General features: G+C 44.7%; 1 protein-coding gene across 2 annotated transcripts in view; it reads left to right on the top strand.

Moving 5' to 3' along the window:
* ARHGAP8 (Rho GTPase activating protein 8) overlaps positions 1-25,303 on the top strand; it is a 213,396-nt gene that overhangs the window by 151,681 nt on the left and 36,412 nt on the right. Inside the window, exons 6-10 of one of the 2 annotated variants that reach the window (XM_075344217.1) lie at positions 7,460-7,492; positions 8,055-8,086; positions 19,025-19,091; positions 20,621-20,708; positions 21,663-21,794. In XM_075344217.1, coding sequence (XP_075200332.1) covers positions 7,460-7,492; positions 8,055-8,086; positions 19,025-19,091; positions 20,621-20,708; positions 21,663-21,794 — 352 coding nt within the window. Of the gene's footprint in view, positions 1-7,459; positions 7,493-8,054; positions 8,087-12,609; positions 12,729-18,678; positions 18,765-18,956; positions 19,092-20,620; positions 20,709-21,662; positions 21,795-25,303 lie in introns of those variants that run through there. The other variant, XM_075344211.1, reaches the window with a different exon arrangement.

The following is a 25,303-nucleotide window of genomic DNA, read 5'->3' as shown; positions in this document are numbered from 1 at the left end:
TGGTGATGTACGGCTCAGCATTGTGCTTGGTGATGTATGGCTCGGCATTGTGCTTGGTGATGTATGGCTCAGCATTGTGCTTGGTGATGTACAGCTCGGCATTGTGCTTGGTGATGTCCGGCTCAGCATTGTGCTTGGTGATGTCCGGCTCAGCATTGTGCTTGGTGATGTACGGCTCGGCATTGTGCTTGGTGATGTACGGCTCAGCATTGTGCTTGGTGATGTATGGCTCGGCATTGTGCTTGGTGATGTATGGCTCAGCATTGTGCTTGGTGATGTATGGCTCAGCATTGTGCTTGGTGATGTACGGCTCGGCATTGTGCTTGGTGATGTATGGCTCAGCATTGTGCTTGGTGATGTATGGCTCAGCATTGTGCTTGGTGATGTCCGGCTCAGCATTGTGCTTGGTGATGTATGGCTCAGCATTGTGCTTGGTGATGTATGGCTCAGCATTGTGCTTGGTGATGTATGGCTCAGCATTGTGCTTGGTGATGTATGGCTCAGCATTGTGCTTGGTGATGTATGGCTCGGCATTGTGCTTGGTGATGTACGGCTCGGCATTGTGCTTGGTGATGTATGGCTCAGCATTGTGCTTGGTGATGTACGGCTCAGCATTGTGCTTGGTGATGTATGGCTCGGCATTGTGCTTGGTGATGTATGGCTCAGCATTGTGCTTGGTGATGTACGGCTCAGCATTGTGCTTGGTGATGTACGGCTCAGCATTGTGCTTGGTGATGTACGGCTCAGCATTGTGCTTGGTGATGTACGGCTCAGCATTGTGCTTGGTGATGTACGGCTCAGCATTGTGCTTGGTGATGTATGGCTCGGCATTGTGCTTGGTGATGTATGGCTCAGCATTGTGCTTGGTGATGTATGGCTCAGCATTGTGCTTGGTGATGTACGGCTCGGCATTGTGCTTGGTGATGTATGGCTCAGCATTGTGCTTGGTGATGTATGGCTCAGCATTGTGCTTGGTGATGTCCGGCTCAGCATTGTGCTTGGTGATGTATGGCTCAGCATTGTGCTTGGTGATGTATGGCTCAGCATTGTGCTTGGTGATGTATGGCTCAGCATTGTGCTTGGTGATGTATGGCTCAGCATTGTGCTTGGTGATGTACGGCTCGGCATTGTGCTTGGTGATGTATGGCTCAGCATTGTGCTTGGTGATGTACGGTTCAGCATTGTGCTTGGTGATGTACGGCTCAGCATTGTGCTTGGTGATGTACAGCTCGGCATTGTGCTTGGTGATGTATGGCTCAGCATTGTGCTTGGTGATGTACGGCTCGGCATTGTGCTTGGTGATGTATGGCTCAGCATTGTGCTTGGTGATGTCCGGCTCAGCATTGTAGTCTCCTATCCGTACACATATAGCAGACTATGGATGTGTTGACAATCACGGTGAGCCGGACATCTGCAGCCCCTCCAGTCCAATGACCCTTATCAGAGAAAACCGAGGAGACGGAGCAAAACTCAAGTGTGCCGGCGGCCATACCCGGCCCGGTATTACACCCACCATGTAGCACACGCCGCACTCACTCCCGTTGTTTCGCCGGTGACTCACTGACCTGAAATGTTTGCTCAAATTAATATTTAACCATAGAAAGTGACTGACGTCCTCACACAGACGCCCGGGCGATTGCTCGGACACCGCCAGGCTCTTTGTTCTCTTGTGAAAATGTGAAATATGAGCAAACCACACCTAGAAATGATGTCTGCCGGATCATCGGACTTTCTACATTATCAGACTTTGTTTTTTTGTAAAAAAAAAAAAAAGTAATTCCCCTTTAAATAATAAGATCGGACCGATCAACAGTAATAAGTGTACAATATCCCTGCAGCGACCCCAGTGGAGAGATGAGGTATTACATGTCTCTCATTGAAATCAATGTGCTGGATGTGTAATGTGTGGACTCGTCAGGTCCTCCAGCGCAAGAGACAAAAAAACAACTCATTATTTTGACGAGGAGGTTTTCTATTTTTAATAGTTGCATTTTGGTTAAACATAAAGGGCCTCATTCATTTTTGCTTTTGCACCTTTATTGTCTGCGTTTTCTTATTTTTAGCCTTTTTTTAATTTATCATTTCTTTTTTATGTCTGTTTTATGTATTTAATTTTTTATGTTCGAAAATGTAGAAGTATTTTATTTGCTGACGATTTATCACTTTTAATAATATTTTTGCACAAATTAACTTCTGTTTTCTCCCCAAATTTTTTACCTTTGCTTGAATTTTTTGCAACACAACCTTAGCGGACTTTTTACTCTATAAAAGGGTGCAAAAAATGTTAAAGACAAAAATAATGAACATTTGGGCTTTTGTGTCGCTATATTTAGAGGGGTAGAACTGTGTCAGGTCTTTTTTTTATTATGCTATTTAATTTAAATTTTTATATTTTTTTTTATAGAATGTTTTGACTTTTTACCATTTCATTTTCTTAAACTGCTCAGCAATTTTTATTCTTTTTATAGTGTTAATTTTACAGAATAAATACATTTTTATTTTTTTGTTAATTATTTTGTAAATAATAATTTATGGTGTATCAGTTGTATAATTATGGAGGTTGCGATTTCCAATTATGTGTTTTTTTGTTATGTTTTTATTTTTGCATAAAAAAGGATAAAAGGCATTTTTATTTTCTTTTATATTTTTATTTCCTTTTATATATTTATTTTCTTTTATATTTTATTTCATTTTATATATTTATTTATTTTCTTGTATATTTTTATTTTCTCTTATATATTTATTTTCCTTTTATATTTGCATTTTCTTTTATATTTTTATTATTTTATATTTTTATTTTACTTTTATAGTTTTATTTTTTTATATTTTTATTCTTTTATAGATTTATTTTCCTTTTATATTTTTATTTTATATATTTATTTTCTTATATTATTTTTATTTTATATTTTTATTTTCTTTTATATTTTTATTTCCTTTTATATATTTATTATCTGGTATATTTTTATTTTCTTTTATATATTTATTTTCTTATATTATTTTCATTTTATATTTTTATTTTCTGTTATATTTTGATTATTTTATATATTTATTTTATATTTTTATTTTCTTTTATATTTTTATTCTTTTATATATTTATTTTCTTTTATATATTAATTTTTTGGTATATTTTTATTTCCTGTTATATATTTATTTTCTGATATATTTTTATTTTCTTTCATATTTTTATTTTCCTTTTATATTTTTATTTTCTTTTATATTTCTATTCTTTTATATATTTTCTTGTATATTTTTCTTTTCTTTTATACTTTTATTTTCTTTTATAGTTTTTTTTATATTTATGGTATTTTGTTTTATATATGTTTTCTTTTATAGTTTTATTTTCTTTTATATTTTTATTATTTTATATATTTATTTTCCTTTTATATTTTTATTTTTTATATTTTTATTCTTTTATATATTTATTTTCTTTTTATATTTTTATTTTCTTTTATATATTTATTTTCCTTTTATATTTTTATTTTATTTTATATATTATTTTTTGGTATATTTTTATTTTATATATTTATTTTTTTATATATAGTTTTATTTCTTTTTATATATATTTATTATCTGGTATATTTTTATTTTCTTTTATACATTTATTTTCTTATATTATTTTAATTTTATATTTTTATTCTTTTATATATTTATTTTCTTTTATATATTTATATTCTGGTATATTTTAATTTCCTGTTATATATTTATTTTCGGGTATATTTTTATTTTCTTTCATATTTTTATTTTCCTTTTATATTTTTATTTTCTTTTATATTTCTATTCTTTTATATATTTTCTTTTATATTTTTATTTTCATTTTTATTCTTTTATAGTTTTATTTTCTTGTATATTTTTATTTTCTTTTATACTTTTATTTTCTTTTATAGTTTCTTTATATTTATGGTATTTTGTTTTATATATATGTTTTCTTTTATAGTTTTCTTTTCTTTTCTATATTTATTATTCTTTTATATTTTTATTTTTTATACACTTATTTTCTTTTATATTTTTGTTTTCTTTAATATTCTTATTTTCTTTTTTATATTTATTTTCTTTTATAGATTTACTGTATTTTCCTTTTACAGTGTTTTATTTTATATATATTTATATTTTTTTTTTTATTTTTATTTTTTAATATTTTTTTTTTTTCTTTTAATTTTTGTTTCACTGAGGTCCTTGCATTTCTATGAGCCTGATCGTTACTATAAGTAATTGTCATACTTTTGTGATGACCACTTCTATAAGTCTTGGATTTCCTGAATTTTCGGCTTTTCGTTACTTACGCAGTCGTAATTTGTGTAAATGGATCATTATTTCGGCTTCATGTTCCCCGCGGGCGGTGGAGCCGTTACGTCTTTCCTTGGTGATGTCATCGCTCTTAGTTGGGTGTTGAGGCTTTGATCTCTGAAATTGAGGACGGGGACAGGTAGTTTGAGGGAACTTTACACTTTAATATATTTAGACATCAAAGCTGATCTGGACCCGGCTCGGGCCGACATCACCGGAGCACGAGGGTTTGCCGCTATTTCTGGTATAATGTGACCAAGAATTACTCATCACAGATGGATGTCACCATCAATTGACCAGAGAAGGTTCTTTTTCCTCCTGGACATCAGTCCTAAATATATGACTACAGTATATGTCTCTATATAATATATAGGAATAGATCCCTCTGTCTGTAATGAATCTATATAATATATAGGAATAGATCCCTCTGTGTGTAATGACTCTATATAATATATAGGAATAGATCCCTCTGTCTGTAATGAATCTATATAATATATAGGAATAGATCCCTCTGTGTGTAATGACTATATAATATATAGGAATAGATCCCTCTGTGTGTAATGACTCTATATAATATATAGGAATAGATCCCTCTGTGTGTAATGACTCTATATAATATATAGGAATAGATCCCTCTGTGTGTAATGACTCTATATAATATATAGGAATAGATCCCTCTGTCTGTAATGAATCTATATAATATATAGGAATAGATCCCTCTGTGTGTAATGACTCTATATAATATATAGGAATAGATCCCTCTGTGTGTAATGACTATATAATATATAGGATTAGATCCCTCTGTGTGTAATGACTCTATATAATATATAGGAATAGATCCCTCTATGTGTAATTACTCTATATATTATATAGGAATAGATCCCTCTGTGTGTAATGACTCTATATAATATATAGGAATAGATCCCTCTGTGTGTAATGCCTATATAATATATAGAAATAGATTCCTCTGTGTGTAATGACTCTATATATGTCAGGGCCAGGCGGTCGGGCAGACCCAGGAGGTGGATCCACTGGGCCGAACTCTAAGATGGTGGTAAGGAGTCCGGTAGCTGAAGCACCACGGGCAGTAGAACAGTCCGTGCCAGTGAGTGTAACGAAGAAGTCCCTGGGACCACGGAGTCACAGATGGTAGTCCGGGTGACGTAGCTCAGGTTCGGAAGCCGAGGTGATGTCAGGCGGGGTCCGGAACCTTTGGAGCGAGATGACGGGTCACCGCAGGGATCCGAGATGGTATGGACTGTCAGATGGCAGACGGACAGCGTGCGGGGTTCGGGATTCAGCAGGACCGGATGGCGAGGCAGGATCAGCTCTAGAAGAGAGATACGTGAGTATGGCACGAAGACACAAGGAGACCTGACTCCTAGCTTGGAAAACACGAAGATCAGGCCCCGCCCTCTTGGACAATACACCCCTTTATACCCTGTACCTGTTTAGCCTCATTTCCTGTTAATGGACGCTGGCCCTTTAAGAAAGGGTCAGTGACCGCGCGCGCGCCCTAATGCGCATGCGCGCAGCCCGGGTGCCAGAAGCCAGGGAAGGAGGCTGAGAAGAGGACGCAGGGGAGCCGGCCAGGGCCTGGGAAGCCGTCGGGCGCCGCGATCGGAGACCAGGGGGCCTGGGAAGGACGGGCACCGGAGCCAAGGACCCGGGGAGCGTGGCAGGTGAGCCGGGGAGCGGGGCTGAGGACCCGGGGAGCGGAGCAGAGGACCCGGGGAGGGAAGCCAAGGACCCGGGGAGCGTGACAGTACCCCCCCCCCACGCCCCCCTCCCCGCAACCGGGACATGAAGGCACGGATCAGAGGAGTGCCCACGTTCTCCCTGGGCTCCCAGGACCTATCCTCAGGACCATACCCCTCCCAGTCCACCAGGAAGAACTGTCGACCTCGTACGGTCTTCATGGCCACGATATCCCTTACCGCATAGACGTCGTCATCGGCAATAGGTGGAGGAGCCGGACTGGCAGCAGCGGAGAAGGGACCAAGGACAACCGGCTTGAGCAGGGAGACGTGGAATGAGTTGGGTATCCTCATCGTGGCCGGGAGCTGTAGCTTGTAGGAGGCCTCATTGATCTTGCTGAGGACCTTAAACGGCCCGATGTAGCGAGGACCCAGCTTGTAGGAAGGTATCTTCAATCGGATGTACTGGGAAGCAAGCCAGACCAGGTCACCAGGAGAGAAACACGGAGGGTCCAGACGCCTCTTGTCAGCGTGTTTCTTCATCCGCTGGGAAGCGCGTCCAAGGGACGCCTTGACAGAGTCCCAAATGGTAGCGAAGTCACGGGCTACAGTATCAGCCGCAGGGACATCCGAAGAAGGGGATATAGGCAATGGGACGGAGGGCTGAAGTCCGTAAACGACATGGAAGGGAGACTTGGAGGACGACTCACTGATGTGGTGGTTATGTGAGAATTCAGCCCAAGGCAGAAGCGTGGACCAGTCGTCGTGATGGGCGTTGACATAGTGACGTAAGAAGGATGTCAAGATTTGATTGACCCTCTCCACTTGGCCATTAGACTGAGGATGGTATGCAGAAGAAAAGTCCAGAGTTACTCCCAGATGTTTGCAGAGCGCCCTCCAGAAGCGGGAGGTGAACTGAGTTCCTCTGTCGGACACGATGTGGGATGGAAAGCCATGCAAGCGGAAGATGTGATGTATATAGGCTTCCGCGAGTTCCTGAGCAGAGGGCAGTCCAGCCATGGGGATGAAGTGAGCCATTTTGGAGAACCGGTCCACCACGACCCATATGACTGTGTGTCCAGAGGATAATGGCAAGTCCGTAATAAAATCCATCGCTATGTGTTGCCACGGAACTGAGGGTATAGGCAGAGGCAGAAGACGGCCATAGGGCAGGTGTTTGGGCGTCTTGTTCCTGGCACAAGAGGAGCAGGCAGAGACAAAAGCAGCGACGTCCGTGCGAAGGGATGGCCACCAGTAATGGCGTACAATCGCACCCCATGTTCTCTTCTGGCCTGCATGACCGGCTGTTTTTGAGGCATGACCCCAGTGTAACACTTTTTGCCTGTCAGTCTCAGAGACATAGGTCTTTCCGGGCGGTATCTGGGCCAGGGTGACAGGGGCCACCGGAATGATCTTGCTAGGAGAGATGATGGGTTGGGTAGTCTCTTCCTCCTGCTCCATGGGCATGAAAGACCTAGACAAGGCATCAGCGCGTACATTCTTGTCCGCGGGTCGGAAATGGAGCTGGAAGTCAAACCTGGCAAAGAATAGGGACCACCTGGCTTGCCGTGGGTTCAGTCGCTGAGCGGACCGCAGGTATTCCAGGTTCTTGTGGTCCGTGTAGATAATCACGGGGTACACTGCTCCTTCCAGGAGGTAGCGCCACTCCTCCAGAGCCAGTTTGACCGCCAATAGTTCTCGGTCACCGATGGTGTAATTACGTTCAGGCGCTGAGAAGCTCTTGGAGAAGAAACCGCACGTCACCATCTTGCCGGAGGAGGACTTCTGCATGAGCACTGCTCCGGCTCCCGAGGAGGAGGCATCCACCTCCAAGGTGAACTGGCGGTTTAACTCCGGACGGTGGAGTACAGGAGCGGAGGCAAATGCTCGCTTCAGAGAGCAAAACGCGGCGTCGGCCGCAGGTGACCAGTCCTTTGGATTAGCCTCCTTTTTGGTCAAAGCGGAGAGAGGAGCAGTCAGGGCAGAGAAGTGAGGGATAAACTGGCGGTAGTAGTTGGCGAATCCCAGGAACCGTTGGATTGCCTTCAGTCCAGAAGGGGGAGGCCAGTTGAGTATGGAGGAGACCTTCTTTGGATCCATCTGCAGTCCAGTGCCCAAGATGATGTATCCCAGGAAAGGGAGAGAAGACTGCTCAAAGACACACTTCTCGTATTTGGCGTAGAGACGATTCTCTCTCAGTCTTTGTAGAACCAGCTGTACGTTCTCTCTGTGGGTCTGGAGGTCCGGAGAGAAGATAAGGATGTCATCCAGTTAAACTACTACACAGATGTAGAGGAGGTCCCGGAATATGTCGTTCACCAATTCTTGGAAGACTGCTGGTGCGTTACACAGGCCGAAGGGCATCACGCAGTATTCATAATGCCCATCGCGAGTATTAAACGCGGTCTTCCATTCGTCCCCAGAGCGGATACGAACTAGGTTGTAGGCACCCCGAAGATCCAGCTTGGTGAACACACGGGCTCCTCTGAGCCGGTCGAACAATTCGGGGATGAGCGGCAGAGGGTACTTGTTTTTTACGGTGATCTGATTCAGACCCCGGTAGTCGATGCATGGGCGTAGGTCACCCTCTTTCTTCTTAACGAAGAAGAAGCCTGCTCCCGCAGGAGAGGAGGATCTCCGGATGAATCCCCTTGCCAGGCTCTCTGTGATGTAGGTAGACATGGCCCTGGTTTCGGCTGGAGACAACGGATATATCCGTCCTCGAGGCGGTGTAGTTCCTGGGAGCAGGTCGATGGCACAATCGTAGGGACGGTGTGGCGGAAGTACCTCAGACTCCTTCTTGTCAAAAACGTCTGCGAAGGACCAATAGGCCGAAGGCAGTTCCGGTAGGTTCTCTGGAACCGGAGGTCGTCGGATGGGTTGTATGGACTTCAGACACTTCTCATGACAAGCAGGACCCCATCGGGTGATTTCGCCAGTACCCCAGCTGACTGATGGTTCGTGTGTCCGCAACCAGGGAAGTCCCAGCAGGATTTGATGGGACATGTGTGGAAGGACGTAGAGAGCGATGTTCTCGGTGTGCAGGGCACCGATACGCAGTTCGACCGGACTGGTGACCCAGGAGATGGTATCAGAGAGGGGTCTCCCATCCACAGAGGCAATCACTAGGGGCTTCTCGAGTGGAGTAACAGGCAGCTGGTACTTGTCCACCGTGGCCTGCTGGATGAAATTGCCTGCTGCTCCAGAGTCGAGGTATGCCTCAGCCGTGAAGCGCGTCTCTCCCGTTGACACTTGCACAGTCCACATAACCGGGTCTGAGAGAGTCCCAGCACCTAGGGTGGCCTCTCCTACCAACCCTAGGCTTTGGAGTTTCCCGGCCTTTCCGGACAGGAGCGTAGGAGGTGTGTGTCCTCTCCGCAGTAAAAGCAGAGACCCTTGGCGAGCCGCTCTGCTCGACGTTGTTCAGACTGTCGTACTCGGTCGATCTGCATGGGCTCGTGGACGGGAATCCCAGCTGTTGATGACTGAGATACGGAGGGCTTCTGTGGAGGAGAGGAATGCCGTACCGGACGTCTCTCACGAGACAGCTCTTTGGAGCGCTCCTGAAAACGAATGTCCACTCGAGTTGTTAGGGCAATCAGGGCATCTAGGGTGGAGGGCACGTCACGACCCGCCAACTCATCTTTGATGCGACTCGAGAGTCCTTCCCAGAAGGCGGCTGTTAGGGCCTCATTATTCCACCCGAGTTCTGAAGCCAAAGTGCGGAAACGGATGGCGTATTGGCCCACCGTCAGTGTTCCTTGACGTAAGCGGAGGAGGGATGAAGCAGACGCAGAGGCGCGTCCCGGCTCGTCAAAGGTGCTGCGAAAGGCCTGCAGGAACTCTTGAAGATCCTTGGTCATAGGGTCCTCCTTCTCCCACAACGGGTTCATCCACGCCAGTGCCTCGCCCTCCAGGTGAGACATGATGAAGGCGACCTTGGCTTGGTCGGAGGCAAACAGATGTGGCAGCTGCGTAAAATGGAGGGAGCATTGGTTTATAAACCCCCTGCAGGACTTGGGATCTCCGGCGTACCGGGGTGGTGAGGCCAAACGCAGTCTGGAAGCATCCGAAGAAGCAGCCACGGGAGCGGGGGACGTGGCTTGACTAGTGGCGGCTTGGGATGTCGAAGACGTGACTGCCGCTTGTAGCGTGGTCAGGCGGGTGTCCACGGAAGTCATAAAGTTCAGCATGCGGGTCTGGACTTCACGCTGGCGTTGGAGTTCCTCTTGCAAGGCTGCTAGTGCTGCAGCGGGATCCATGGCCTGATCTTACTGTCAGGGCCAGGCGGTCGGGCAGACCCAGGAGGTGGATCCACTGGGCCGAACTCTAAGATGGTGGTAAGGAGTCCGGTAGCTGAAGCACCACGGGCAGTAGAACAGTCCGTGCCAGTGAGTGTAACGAAGAAGTCCCTGGGACCACGGAGTCACAGATGGTAGTCCGGGTGACGTAGCTCAGGTTCGGAAGCCGAGGTGATGTCAGGCGGGGTCCGGAACCTTTGGAGCAAGATGACGGGTCACCGCAGGGATCCGAGATGGTACGGACTGTCAGATGGCAGACGGACAGCGTGCGGGGTTCGGGATTCAGCAGGACCGGATGGCGAGGCAGGATCAGCTCTAGAAGAGAGATACGTGAGTATGGCACGAAGACACAAGGAGACCTGACTCCTAGCTTGGAAAACACGAAGATCAGGCCCCGCCCTCTTGGACAATACACCCCTTTATACCCTGTACCTGTTTAGCCTCATTTCCTGTTAATGGACGCTGGCCCTTTAAGAAAGGGTCAGTGACCGCGCGCGCGCCCTAATGCGCATGCGCGCAGCCCGGGTGCCAGAAGCCAGGGAAGGAGGCTGAGAAGAGGACGCAGGGGAGCCGGCCAGGGCCTGGGAAGCCGTCGGGCGCCGCGATCGGAGACCAGGGGGCCTGGGAAGGACGGGCACCGGAGCCAAGGACCCGGCGAGCGTGGCAGGTGAGCCGGGGAGCGGGGCTGAGGACCCGGGGAGCGGAGCAGAGGACCCGGGGAGGGAAGCCAAGGACCCGGGGAGCGTGACAATATAATATATAGGAATAGATTCCTCTGTGTGCAATGACTCTATATAATATATAAGAATAGATCCATTTGCGTGTAATGACTCTATATAATATATGGGAATAGATCCTTCTGTGTGTAATTACTCCATAATATATAGGAATAGATCCCTCTGTGTGTAATGACTCTATATAATATATCCGTTTCACTTTTTATATTGAACTAGCTGTAGTACCTGTCGTTGCCCGGGATAGTAACTGCCTCTATCTCTCTCCCAGTCTCTGTCTGTCTCTTTCTTCGTCTGTCTCTTTCCCCGTTTGTCTCTTTCCCTGTCGCTCTGTCTGTCTCTTTCCTCGTCTGTCTTTGTCTGTCTCTCTGTCTGTCTCTTTTGCTGCCTGTCTCTTTCCCTGTCTGTCTATCTCTGTCTCTATCTCTGTGTCTCTTTCCTTGTCTGTCTCTTTCCAGGTCTATCTCTTTCCCCAGCTGTCTCTTTCTCCGTCTCTTTCTGTCTGTCTATCCCTGTCTCTCTGTCTGTCTCTTTCCTTGTCTGTCTCTTTCCAGGTCTGTCTCTTTCCAGGTCTGTCTCTTTCCAGGTCTGTCTCTTTCCAGGTCTGTCTCTTTCCCCGTCTGTCTCTATCTCTGTCTGTTTCTCTATTTCTCTCTGTCTCTTTCCCTTTTGCTGTTTTTGTATGTCTGCCTCTGTCTCTTTGTCTGTCTCTGTCTCTTTGTCTGTCTCTGTCTCTCTCTGTCCGTCCCCACTGATATCATATTACCTCACACATAAGCTTCTTATACTATGAATGTCCTTTGTTCCTATAGCAACCAATCAGAGCTGCTATTAATAACCTGTGGCTTCCAACTCCATTGACTTTAATGGAGGCAGGTTGTTTGGAGAGTAACTGTAAAGTGCGGGGTTAAATTTTCCCCGTCAAAACATAGTCTATGACGTTCCCTGAGTCACATTAGGCGTCTGTGCAAAATTTCATGATTGCACATGCGATGGTGCGGATTTCTGGAACACATACACATACATACACTGAGCATTATATATTAGATTACTGAAATAAATTCACTTTTGGATGATATTCTAATTTATTGAGATGCAGGTGGATTATTATCGGGGGTCTCTGTTGAGGACCCTCATCTGTCAGAGTGGAGAGCACCTATAAAGGGCGTCCCTGGCCCCGGAGGACCCGTCCTGTCCTCCATTACACAAACATCCCATTGACGTGAATGGACGCTGTGTAATACTTCCTCTCTCCTGTGGTGGCGCTGCAGGGAAATGGAACACTTGCTTCCAGCCTTTTCCACAGATCGCTGCTGGTTGTGCTGCCATTTTGTTTGGCTATTTCTGATTAGTAAGGGAAACGTGCCTTGAACTGTGGAAAGTCCCTTGGCCGGCCGCCACGTGCGCGTCCACGGGAGCCGGGAAAAGTCACAAATAAAGCATTTTTTTGCCTTTGTTCCTATGAATCCACATTGTGTCAGTCATCCTGCGGGGAGGGGAGGAATGCGGCGAGGGAGGGGTGGCTTTTATTTTCACCTTGGATTTTTAAGTGTTTTTTTTTTTTTGCCTGTGAGCGCCCCGCCTTCACAGCTCACAGGAATCCCGGACACAGGAGCCCCCAGCACCTTCCCCAGACCTGAGCGGAGTCACCTGGGGGGCACCGGGGACGGGGGGGACACACCGGGAACCGACCAGGAAGCGGAGGGCGGAAGGTAACCGCTCACTCACAGATTTGTTTTTCACCTGCACTGACACATTGTAGCAAAACATCAGGGCAGGAGAGAGATTTATTGTTGCCCATATGGCGGTTACACTGATCCTGTAAATTCCTGATACTTCTTACTGCTGAGGGTTTGTTACAATATCCATACACCAGTCTATACAATCCTCTGTGAGCTAACCGTACTGCAATGCACCTGCACTGACACATTGTAGCAAAACATCAGGGCAGGATAGAGATTTATTGTTGCCCATATGGCGGTTACACTGATCCTGTAAATTCCTGATTCTTCTTACTGCTGAGGGTTTGTTACAATATCCATACACCAGTCTATACAATCCTCTGTGAGCTAACCGTACTACAATGCACCTGCACTGACACATTGTAGCAAAACATCAGGGCAGGAAAGAGATTTATTGTTGCCCATATGGCGCTTACACTGATCCTGTAAATTCCTGACACTTCTCACTGCTGAGGGTTTGTTACAATATCCATACACCAGTCTATGCAATCCTCTGTGAGCTAACCGTACTGCAATGCACCTGCATTGACACATTGTAGCAAAACATCAGGGCAGGATAGAGATTTATTGTTGCCCATATGGCGGTTACACTGATCCTGTAAATTCCTGATTCTTCTTACTGCTGAGGGTTTGTTACAATATCCATACACCAGTCTATACAATCCTCTGTGAGCTAACCGTACTACAATGCACCTGCACTGACACATTGTAGCAAAACATCAGGGCAGGAAAGAGATTTATTGTTGCCCATATGGCACTTACACTGATCCTGTAAATTCCTGACACTTCTCACTGCTGAGGGTTTGTTACAATATCCATACACCAGTCTATGCAATCCTCTGTGAGCTAACCGTACTGCAATGCACCTGCATTGACACATTGTAGCAAAACATCAGGGCAGGATAGAGATTTATTGTTGCCCATATGGCGCTTACACTGATCCTGAAAAATCCTAAAACTTCTTACTGCTGAGGGTTTGCTACAATATCCATATACCGATCTATGCAATCTTCTGTGAGGTAACTGTACTACAATGTACCTGCGCTGACACATTGTAGCAAAACATCAGGGTACGGAAGAGATTTGTTGTTGCATATATGGTGCTTACACTTCTCACAGCTGAGGGTTTGTTACAATTACCCTATATCCAATATATGCAATCCTCTGTGAGCTGCCAACTTATATTATTATCTGCGCTGACACATTGTAGCAAAACATCAGGGCAGGAGAGAGATTTATTGTTGCCCATATGGCGGTTACACTGATCCTGTAAATTCCTGATACTGCTTACTGCTGAGGGTTTGTTACAATATCCATACACCGGTCTATGCAATCCTCTGTGAGCTAACCGTACTACAATGTACCTCCGCTGACACATTGTAGCAAAACATCAGGGCACGGAAGAGATTTGTTGTTGCATATATGGTGCTTACACTTCTCACAGCTGAGGGTTTGTTACAATTACCCTATATCCAATATATGCAATCCTCTGTGAGCTGCCAACTTATATTATTATCTGCGCTGACACATTGTAGCAAAACATCAGGGCAGGAGAGAGATTTATTGTTTCCCATATGGCGGTTACACTGATCTTGTAAATTCCTGATACTGCTTACTGCTGAGGGTTTGTTACAATATCCATACTCCGGTCTATGCAATCCTCTGTGAGCTAACCGTACTACAATGTACCTCCGCTGACACATTGTAGCAAAACATCAGGGCACGGAAGAGATTTGTTGTTGCATATATGGTGCTTACACTTCTCACAGCTGAGGGTTTGTTACAATTACCCTATAGCCAATATATGCAATCCTCTGTGAGCTGCCAACTTGTATTATTATCTGCACTGACACATTGTGGCAAAACATCAGGGCAGGAAAGAGATTTGTTGTTGCATATATGGTACTTACACTTCTCACAGCTGAGGATTTGTTACAATTACTATATATTCAGTCTGTACAATCCTCTGTGAGTTACCATACCACATTTTTCCTGCACTGACACATTGTAACAGAATATCCAGAGGAGATACATACAAATACATTTTGTGTTGCTTATATGCTGTTTAGATCCAGACACTGAAAACCCATACGTCTTCTGCCAGGAGGAGTTGTATTTGTATGGAGCAGTTGTCCTCCTTTTCTCCACTGGTTGCCCCTTCTCCACATGTATTCTGCCAGGAGGAGTTGTATTTGTATGGAGCAGTTGTCCTCCTTTTCTCCACTGGTTGCTCCTTCTCCACATGTATTCTGCCAGGAGGAGTTGTATTTGTATGGAACAGTTGTGCTGCTTTTCTCCACTGGTTGCCCCTTCTCCACATGTCTTCTGCCAGGAGGAGTTGTATTTGTATGAAGTAGTTGGGCTTCTTTTCTCCACTAGTTGCTCCTTGGCCATGTCTTCTGCCAGGAGGAGTTGTATTTGTATGGAGCAGTTGTCCTCCTTTTCTCCACTGGCTGCTCCTTGGCCATGTCTTCTGCCAGGAGGAGTTGTATTTGTATGGAGCAGTTGTGCTCTTTTTCTCCACTGATTGTTCCTTCTCCACATGTCACTGCCAGGAGGAGTTGTATGGAGCAGTTGTGTATTCACCTTGCCTCTCTATTCAACTGATAAAATGATATCGGAGCCGTTTCTTCGCCTGTGCTGCAGGGCGCACGTGCAACCTGACGCACCTTACAACTCCTCCTGGCAGACAGCACATGGCCAAAGAGCAACCGGGTCCGAATTGTACACACTAAAGCCAGAGGCAAACCCCACACAAATATAACAATTAATATGTAAATGAAAAAAATTCCATTCACTGCCAGCAAGCAGAGGACGAAAGAAGGAAGTCCCAGGACTATTTATTATAGGGATATATATTGAAAAACAAATGATCTCCTATCTGTAGGATTGGGGTGAATTTGCTGATCGCTGGGGACCCGGTGCACTTGGACCTCCAACAATCCTGTGTTGGGGGGGGGGAGCCCAGAAATCCGAGCTCTGCCTCCACGCCATTCATTGTCTATGAGACTGCTGGAAGTAGCTGAACAGTCCTATAGACAATGGAACGCAGGCTTGCAGACAATGAATGAAGAACAGGCCTATAGAGGCTGAATGGAGCGCAGGCCTATAGAGGATGAATGGAGCGCAGGCCTATAGAGGATGAATGGAGCGCAGGGCTATAGAGGATGAATGGAGCGCAGGCCTATAGAGGATGAATGGAGCGCAGGCCTATAGAGGATGAATGGAGCGCAGGCCTATAGAGGCTGAATGGAGCGCAGGCCTATAGAGGCTGAATGGAGCGCAGGCCTATAGGGGATGAATGGAGCGCAGGCCTATAGGGGATGAATGGAGCGCAGGCCTATAGAGGATGAATGGAGCGCAGGCCTATAGAGGATGAATGGAGCGCAGGCCTATAGAAGATGAATGGAGCGCAGGCCTATAGAAGATGAATGGAGCGCAGGCCTATGGAGGATGAATGGAGCGCAGGCCTATGGAGGCTGAATGGAGCGCAGGCCTATGGAGGCTGAATGAAGCGCAGGCCTATAGAGGCTGAATGGAGCGCAGGCCTATAGAGGCTGAATGGAGCGCAGGCCTATAGAGGCTGAATGGAGCGCAGGCCTATAGAGGCTGAATGGAGCGCAGGCCTATAGAGGCTGAATGGAGCGCAGGCCTATAGAGGCTGAATGGAGCGCAGGCCTATAGAGGCTGAATGGAGCGCAGGCCTATAGAGGCTGAATGGAGCGCAGGCCTATAGAGGCTGAATGGAGCGCAGGCCTATAGGGGGTGAATGGAGCGCAGGCCTATAGGGGGTGAATGGAGCGCAGGCCTATAGGGGGTGAATGGAGCGCAGGCCTATAGGGGGTGAATGGAGCGCAGGCCTATAGGGGGTGAATGGAGCGCAGGCCTATAGGGGGTGAATGGAGCGCAGGCCTATAGGGGGTGAATGGAGCGCAGGCCTATAGGGGGTGAATGGAGCGCAGGCCTATAGGGGGTGAATGGAGCGCAGGCCTATAGGGGGTGAATGGAGCGCAGGCCTATAGAGGATGAATGGAGCGCAGGCCTATAGGGGCTGAATGGAGCGCAGGCCTATAGGGGCTGAATGGAGCGCAGGCCTATAGGGGCTGAATGGAGCGCAGGCCTATAGGGGCTGAATGGAGCGCAGGCCTATAGAGGCTGAATGGAGCGCAGGCCTATAGGGGCTGAATGGAGCGCAGGCCTATAGGGGCTGAATGGAGCGCAGGCCTATGGAGGATGTGAATGGAGCGCAGGCCTATAGGGGCTGAATGAAGGGCTTTTAAGGTTAACCTGATGTCCCTCATTTACTCCTCTGGGCAATGTGTGACTTCTGTCTTTAGCTGCCATTTCTGTTCTTAGGTCTCATACTGTAACCCTCGGGGGTCTCAGGGTCAGACCCTTGAGCTTGTGGCTGTGAATTCAGCTCTTTGTACCCTAAAAAGGGCAGAAGAGGAAATTTGTACAAATCCCGGCAGAACAGGAATAACTCTGTCCTGTCAGAACCTGTCTGACTCCGGCGCGCTTCAAAATAGCTGCGTCCTCAGGCGATGTCTCCAGCATTCAGACGCCGTCCATAATCACTGACTACACACGATATATAGCAAGTATTGCTCCGTAACTGACTGCGCTGTCAGAATCTCCATCACTCTCCGCTCACATCAATAGCTGCAACGCATCCAGGACTTTATACCAGAAAATGTGCGGGATGTCAGAAGTTATTTTCTGAGATCCCTTTACATTAAATTTTTTGTCTGAAAATCTGGATATCACAGCTCACCTCCTCTTCCTAATATACAATGACTGATAACACCTCTATATACTGTAGATAACACAGGATCCACCATTCACAATAGGTGATGTCACAGCTCACCTCCTCCTCCTGTAAAGTAACTGATAACACCTCTATATATATATATATAATGCAGGATCCACCATTCACATTAGGTGATTTCACAGCTCACCTCCTCCTCCTCCTGTACAGTGACTGATAATACCTCTATATACAGCAGATAACGGAGGATCCACTATCCACAATAGATGATGTCACAGCTCACCTCCTCCTCCATAATGACTGATAACACCTCTATATACAGTAGATAACACAGGATCCCCTATTCACAATAGGTGATGTCACAGCTCACCACCTCCTTCTGTACAATGTCTGGTAACACCTCTATATACAGTAGATAACACAGGATCCACCATTCACAATAGGTGATATCACACCTCACCTCCTCCCCCTCCTGTACAATGACTGATAACACCTCTATATACAGTAGATAACGCAGGATCCACCATTCACAGTAGGTGATGTCACAGCTCACCTCCTCCTCCTCCTGTACAGTGAGTGATGCCGGCTCTCACCCCCGGGTCATTCCTCTGCGGTATCTCCTCTTGTCCGCGCCCCGTCTAATGGCTGTGATACCCCCGAGTATTCGCCTGTAATTAGCGGCTGCGGCGCGGTACACGGGGCCTTTGTCCTGGAACTTGTCAGGTCAATGTAATTAAATCTCGGCTTCTCTCAGGTTCACAGCGTTTAATCCCCGGAGCTGAAATCTTCTATTTGAGTTAATTTAGCAGCGCGAGATGCGACCGCTCATTAATGCTTCGCACCGCCGGCGCTAAACAGAAAATAGATTATCCGCTCGCTGTTTCCGCATAATTTTCCGATCATTATTTGCTGGAAATGTAAATAGCGGTGATAAACGGGGCATAAAAGGTGAAGACGTGGCCGCGACTCAGCGAAACAGCGCCCCCTTAGCCCACAGGTAAAGCCAGGTATGACAGGTCAATAAATTATCTCCATAGAGGGAAATGGGAAGTTTCTGCAGTACCAGATACCACCATACATCAAGGTGGCGCTGTGCTATGACTGTATTTATGGCTGAAAAGTAAAATTTGGTCTTCTTTCCCCCCCCCCCAGGATAAATTCGCCCAATTTGGGGTGTCCTTAAAAGTTCAACATGGAAAATCTGCCATCTATAGACTTTGAGCAGTTAGCGGAGATCGGTAAGTAATGATCAATGTATATGGGGCTGCTTATTCTAATGTTGCCACTAGGGGGAGCTCAGTGTCTACACATTTACATTGCATTGTCATTAGCTCCCCCTAGTGGTGGCAGCAAAACAGATGATTTCTCAATATTTCTGACCGGTCCTCCTCCTTCTTCTTCTTTTTTTTTTTTTTTTTTTTTTCTTGCAGAGCTTCAGAAAGATGAGGAGGAGCAGGCGGAGCTGAGCCGCGACACCGTGGACTCCCCGACCCGCGAGGCTAATGATGTCAGTATAAGTCACCCCTACTATGACATCGCCCGCCACGGCATCATCCACGTGGCAGGTGAGTCCTGGCCACTATTCTTGCTTTAGAAACTCAGAATTTTCGTCACTTTCTAACTATTTTGAAGTATCGTGTAATTGAGGTTAGCGGCATAAATACCGGAATTTAATATAAGATACCCACACTAGACCATCAGGAAGGATTACAATTAGCCCTTTTCTGACAAGGACCACCAGGGATGCATGAGATCCTACTAAGAAAGGCCATCAGGAATGCTGATAACAATGCCTTCATCACACCAGGCCACCAGGGTGCGGATATCAACCCAATACCACCATGTCTGAGCGGCACGGTGGCTCAGTGGTTAGCACTGCAGTCTTGCAGCGTTGGGGTCCTGGGTTCAAATCCCACCAAGGACAACATCTGCAAGGAGTTTGTATGTTCTCCCTGTGTTTGTGTGGGTTTCCTCCGGGTTCTCAGGTTTCCTCCCACACTCCAAAGACATACAGATTGAGAATTTAGATTGTGAGCCCCAATGGGGACAGTGTTGCCAATGTATGTAAAGCGCTGTGGAATTAATAGCGCTATATAAATGAATAAATATTATTATTATAATTATGGATGCATGAGACTGTACTAACCTTGGCCAACAGGAAGGTTGAGAAAAACCCCCTTCATCACACTAGACCACCAGGATGCTGATAGAAACCCAATATTAATCTAGATCACCAGTGATGATACAATTATTATATTTGTATTGTTGTTTTATTAATATTATTACAATTTTATAATTTTATTATTAATATTGTGATTATTATTATTGTTGTTTTTATTAGTATTATTGCTATTTATTCATATTATTTTATTATTTTATTTATGATTAATACTATTTGTATTTAATTATTATTTATATTCTGATTTTTAATATTATTGCTTTATGATTAAATTGTGCTTTTATTATTATTTATTTTATTATTGTTGTTTTATTAATATTTATTTGTATTGTTTTTATATTTTATTATTGTTACTTTTTTATTATTAATATTGTATTATTATATATTATTGTTTTATTATTATTTTAATTTATTATTATTGATTTATTAATATTTAATTTTTTAATATTTTTTATATTGTATCAATATTATTATTACTTATTATTGTTGTTATTTTTTTTTTATTATTTTAATATATTAATAATATTATTTTTATTAATATTATGTTATTAATATTGTGTTATTACTATTTTATCATTATTATTATTATTATTGAAATGTATGATTATTGATATTTTAATTACACTAATATACATAAAATAGCAATAATATAAAATTATTATTTCATCATGAATAATTATAATACAATATGAATAATAAAATAGTAATAATAAACTAATGTTAAGAATAATATTAACTAAAAGTAATAATAATATTAGTCTTTTATAATATTGTGTGGAATTTGGGTATAACCTTAATTGTTTGATATTGATGACTGATCCTTATTTGATGGGTGGGGGGTCACCTTCCAAGACCCCCTCTGCTCAGCTGTTTTATGTTTTGTTTTTTTTTCTGACCCTATTTTATGTCTTCTAGGAGATGATAACTCGGGGAGGAAAGTGATCACATTCAGCTGCTGTCGTCTCCCTCCGTGTCACGAGATAGATCACGTCCGACTCCTTGAGTAAGTCAGAGGGATGTCCAACATCTAGAAAATTAAAATATTAAAAAAGTTGCTTTCTTGAAAAAAAACAAACAGCGCCCTCCCTGTCCATAGGTCATGTCCGGTATTGCAACTTAGGTCTATTGAAGTGAATAGGACTGAGAGTCAAAACCATCAATAAATCTATGGACCGGTGTGGAGCTGTGTTTTTTTTTTTTTCTCCCCCAAGGCTCTTTTAAGGCTCCAATGTGGATAGATCATTTTTTTGGATATATTTTACGAGCCCCCCCCCCCCCCTCCCACCAGGACCATTAGTTACAGGGGATTATCTGATATTGCTGCTCCATTACAAAAATGTCATGGGCAGAATTTTTGCTATTAATCCTGGAAAAGTCTTGCCATGGTGCAGGTTCTCGCTCGAGGCTCCAAGTAAAATCCTCTACCCCCTAATGGATTTCATGTCAGTAAAATGTCACTGTATATTGTATTGACTGGCTGCTGTCACACGGCGCACGCAATGCACCATGTGAAGTTTCTGCACAGCATCGACCTTTTTTTTTTCTGCAAATTGAACATATATATATTTTTGCAATAGTCCCCATCCCCGTAGTACAGCATTGGATTAAACATATCTTGTATATATCACCCTCAAGCCGCCATATTTCTATCTCCCATAGAAATGTATGGATAGAGCTGCGCATGCGCAGCTTCTCTGAGAAGGGTCATCTGTTCTCGAGAAAGATAAGACACCCCCCCCCTCACTTGGACCAGCACCGATCAGGCATCTCTGCTCTGGCACATACTAATGTCTTACATGAGAATACCACTTTAATGAAGCGCAGCTCTGGAGCACATAATGCTGCTCTATCAAAAAGTAATATTTTGGGTCACTTCACTGTTGTGTGGGATGATGGGTCGGGCTGAAAAGTTTTCAGAATTTGTATCTCTTTTTCACAGTTATTTAATTCCTTTTAGATACCTGAAGCACACGCTGGACCAGTATGTGGAGAACGACTACACGGTCGTCTACTTTCATTACGGTTTAAATAGTCGCAATAAACCTTCGCTGAGCTGGTTACAGAGCGCCTATAAGGCATTTGACCGAAAGTAAGTGTCAAATGGTTTGTAAGGGGGCACAGTATACAGAGCAAGTAATAATTTATTATCGGCTGCCAGAGGGGGAAGGAGATTGACTCTACATTGCAGTTGATACTCTGTAACTGACGCTATCCTATTTCCTGCACTGCATTTTAGCATCCAGATTGCTGTTATGGCAGTTTGCAGGGCAAGAGTTAAGGCTACTTTACACGCTGCGATATCTGTCCCGATATCGCTAGTGTGGGTACCCGCCCCCATCTGTTGCGCGACACAGGCAAATCGCTGCCCGTGCCGCACAACATCGCCCAGACCCGTCACACATACTTACCTGCCCGGCGACGTCGCTGTGACCGGTGAACCGCCTCCCTTTCTAAGGGGGCGGTCCGTGTGGCGTCACAGCGACGTCACTGAGCGGCCGCCCAATAGCAGTGGAGGGGCGGAGCTGAGCGGGACGTAACATCCCACCCACCTCCTTCCTTCCTCATGGCGGTCGGGAGGCAGGTAAGGAGAGCTTCCTCGTTCCTGCGGCGTCACACATAGCGATGTGTGCTGCCGCAGGAGCGACGAACTACATCGTTACTGCTGCAGTAACGATAATCAAGAATGGACCCCCATGTCACCGATGAGCGATTTTGCACAGTTTTGCAACGATGCAAAATCGCTCATCGGTGTCACACGCAGCAACATCGCTAATGCGGCCGGGTGTGCGTCACAAATTCCGTGACCCCAACGACTCCGCATTAGCGATGTCGCAGCGTGTAAAGCCCCCTTTAGTTTATTATTAGCTGCCAGAGGGGGAAGGAGATTGATTCTGCAATGGAGTTGATACTCTGTATCTGACTTTATTTTGAATTGTAGAGTGCTGCAGAATATGTTGGTGCTATATAATAAAAATTGTTGTTGTTGTTGTTGTTATTATTCTTCTATTGCTTGCACTGTAGCTTAGCATCCAGATTGCTGTTATAGCAGTCTAAAGGGCAAGTAATAAGTCATTTTATTAACTGCCAGAGGGGGAAGGAGATTGATTCTGCAATGGAGTTGATACTTTGTATCTGACTCTATCCTATTGCTTGCACTACATTTTAGCATCCAGATTGCTGTTATAGCAGTCTACAGTGCAAGTAATGAGGAAGTTTATTATTAGCTGCCAAAGGAAGAAGGAGATTGCTTCTGCATTGGAATTGATACTCTGTGTCTGACTCTATTTTGAATTGCAGAGTGCTGCGGAATATGTTGGCGATCTATAAATAAAAAGTATTATTATCCTATTGCTTGCACTGCAGCTTAGCATCCAGATTGCTGTTATAGCAGTCTAAAGGGCAAGTAATGAGTAATTTTATTATTAGCTGCCAAAGGGGGAAGGAGATTGATTCTGCATTGGATGTGATGCTTTGTATCTGACACCATTCTATTGTTTGCAATAATAGCAGTCTGGATGCTAAACTGAGGTGCAAACAATAGGATTGCGTCAGCGTCAGATACAGAACATCAAATCCAATGCAGAATCACTCTCCTTTGCCTTCTGGCAGCTAATAATAAACTTCCTCATTACTTACCCTGTAGACTGCTATAACAGCAGCCAGGATGCTAAATTGCAGTGGAGTCTACAGGGCATGTAATTAGAAATTGTATTATTAGCTGCCAGAGGGGGAAGGCGATAGATAAAGAGCATCAAAACCAATGCAGAATCAGACACTATCCTATTGTTTGCAATAACAGCAGTTTGGATGCTAAACTGCAGTGCAAACAATATGATGGAGTTAGTTACAGAGCACAAAATGCAATACAGAATCAATCTACTTTCCCCTCTGGCAGCTAATAATAAACCTCCTCATTAATTGCCCTGCATTAACAGCAGTCTTAATGTTAAACTGCATTGCAGTCTACAGGGCATATAATGAGGCATTTTATTATCTGCCAGAGGGGGAAGGAGATTAAGTCTGTATTTCAGTTGAAGTTCTGCATCTGTTTCTATCTTATTCTTTACATTGTAGTTTAGCATCCAGACTGATATTAGGGCAGTCTACAGGGCAAGGAATGAGGAAGGTTATTATTAGCTGCCAGAGGGGGAAGGAGATTGATTCTGGGAATACAGATCAGTATTTGGCACGGTCAGGTGTACGGAGCAGACCCATCAGACAATGCATTTCATCCTATTTGGATAGGACTCCATTACTCCCGGCATTTTCCATGAAAGTTTCGTTGGCCTCTCCTTTTGATAAAATGGCTCAAATAATGTCACAGTCCTCGTGATGCTGTGAAACAGAGAAAACTCAGATGTAAGGTCTTCAAAGCGAGAGGAGAATAATGGAGCTGGAGGTGTCAGCCCTGCGGCAGGGGTATCAGCGATGGCCGCCTTTCCTCTGCTAGATCAGCATTTTCTATTACTGTCCGATCATGTACAATGTCCCCCCAAAGCTTTTGTATCAAATAAATAGGGCTATTGGTAACCTGGTCAGTTTTCCTGTTATAGCTGTGCTTCCACCAGATCCCAATTATTAGATGATTCGTGTCAGATCCCTGGTGGCCTAGGGTAGTAAAGGAATTAATACTCCAATCCCCTAATCTAGAGAAGTGAAATCTGTTTATTTGAAAATCCCTGGGCATTGAATGGGCTAATGTCAGTATCCCTGGTGGTCTAGGGCGGTGAAGGGTTTACTTTTTAGAATCCTTGCCTTTCTAGGACTGTGAAAATGGTTCATTTTAGAATTCATGGAGGTTAGGGGAAGAGAAGGGGTTAATCTTAATATATCTAATGTTCTCTGGTAAGGATCTCTGGGGTCTAGGACAGTAAAAGGGTCAATATAAGAATCCTTGGTGTATTTAGACAGTGAAGGAGTTAATTGTAACATCCCTGGTGGTCTAGATTAGCGAAAGGGTAGTAGTAGTTTAATGTCAGAATCCCTGGTGGTTAAGTGAAGTGAAATGGTTAAAATCAATATATCCAGCATTCCATAGGTTAATGTCAGGATCCCTGGTGGTCTAAGGGGTACTTCTCACATAGCGAGATCGCTGCTGAGTGATGGTTTTTGTGACGCAGCAGTGACCTCATTAGCGATCTCGCTGTGTGTGACACTGAGCAGCGATCTGGCCCCTGCTGTGAAATCGCTGCTCGTTACACACAGTGCTGGTTCATTTTTTGGACGTTGCTCTCCTGCTGTGAAGCACACATCGCTGTGTGTGACAGCGAGGGAGCAATGATCTGAACGTGCAGGGAGCAGGAGCCGGCGTCTGGAAGCTGCGGACGCTGGTAACCAAGGTACACATCGGGTAACCAAGCGAAGCGCTTTGCTTGGTTACCCGATATTTACCTTGGTTACTAGCGTACGCCGCTCTCAGGCTGCCAGTGCCGGCTCCCTGCACACATAACCAAAGTACACATCGGGTAACTAAACAAAGCTCTTTGCTTAGTAACCCGATGTGTATCCTGGCTATGAGTGCAGGGAGCCAGCGCTAAGCGGTGTGCGCTGGTAACCATGGTAATTATCAGGTAACCAAGCAAAGCATTTTGCTTAGTT

The sequence above is a fragment of the Anomaloglossus baeobatrachus genome, chromosome 4, assembly GCF_048569485.1.
Source record: "Anomaloglossus baeobatrachus isolate aAnoBae1 chromosome 4, aAnoBae1.hap1, whole genome shotgun sequence".
NCBI classification, from domain to species: domain Eukaryota; kingdom Metazoa; phylum Chordata; class Amphibia; order Anura; family Aromobatidae; genus Anomaloglossus; species Anomaloglossus baeobatrachus.
This window is presented reverse-complemented; position numbering and strand designations above follow the sequence as displayed.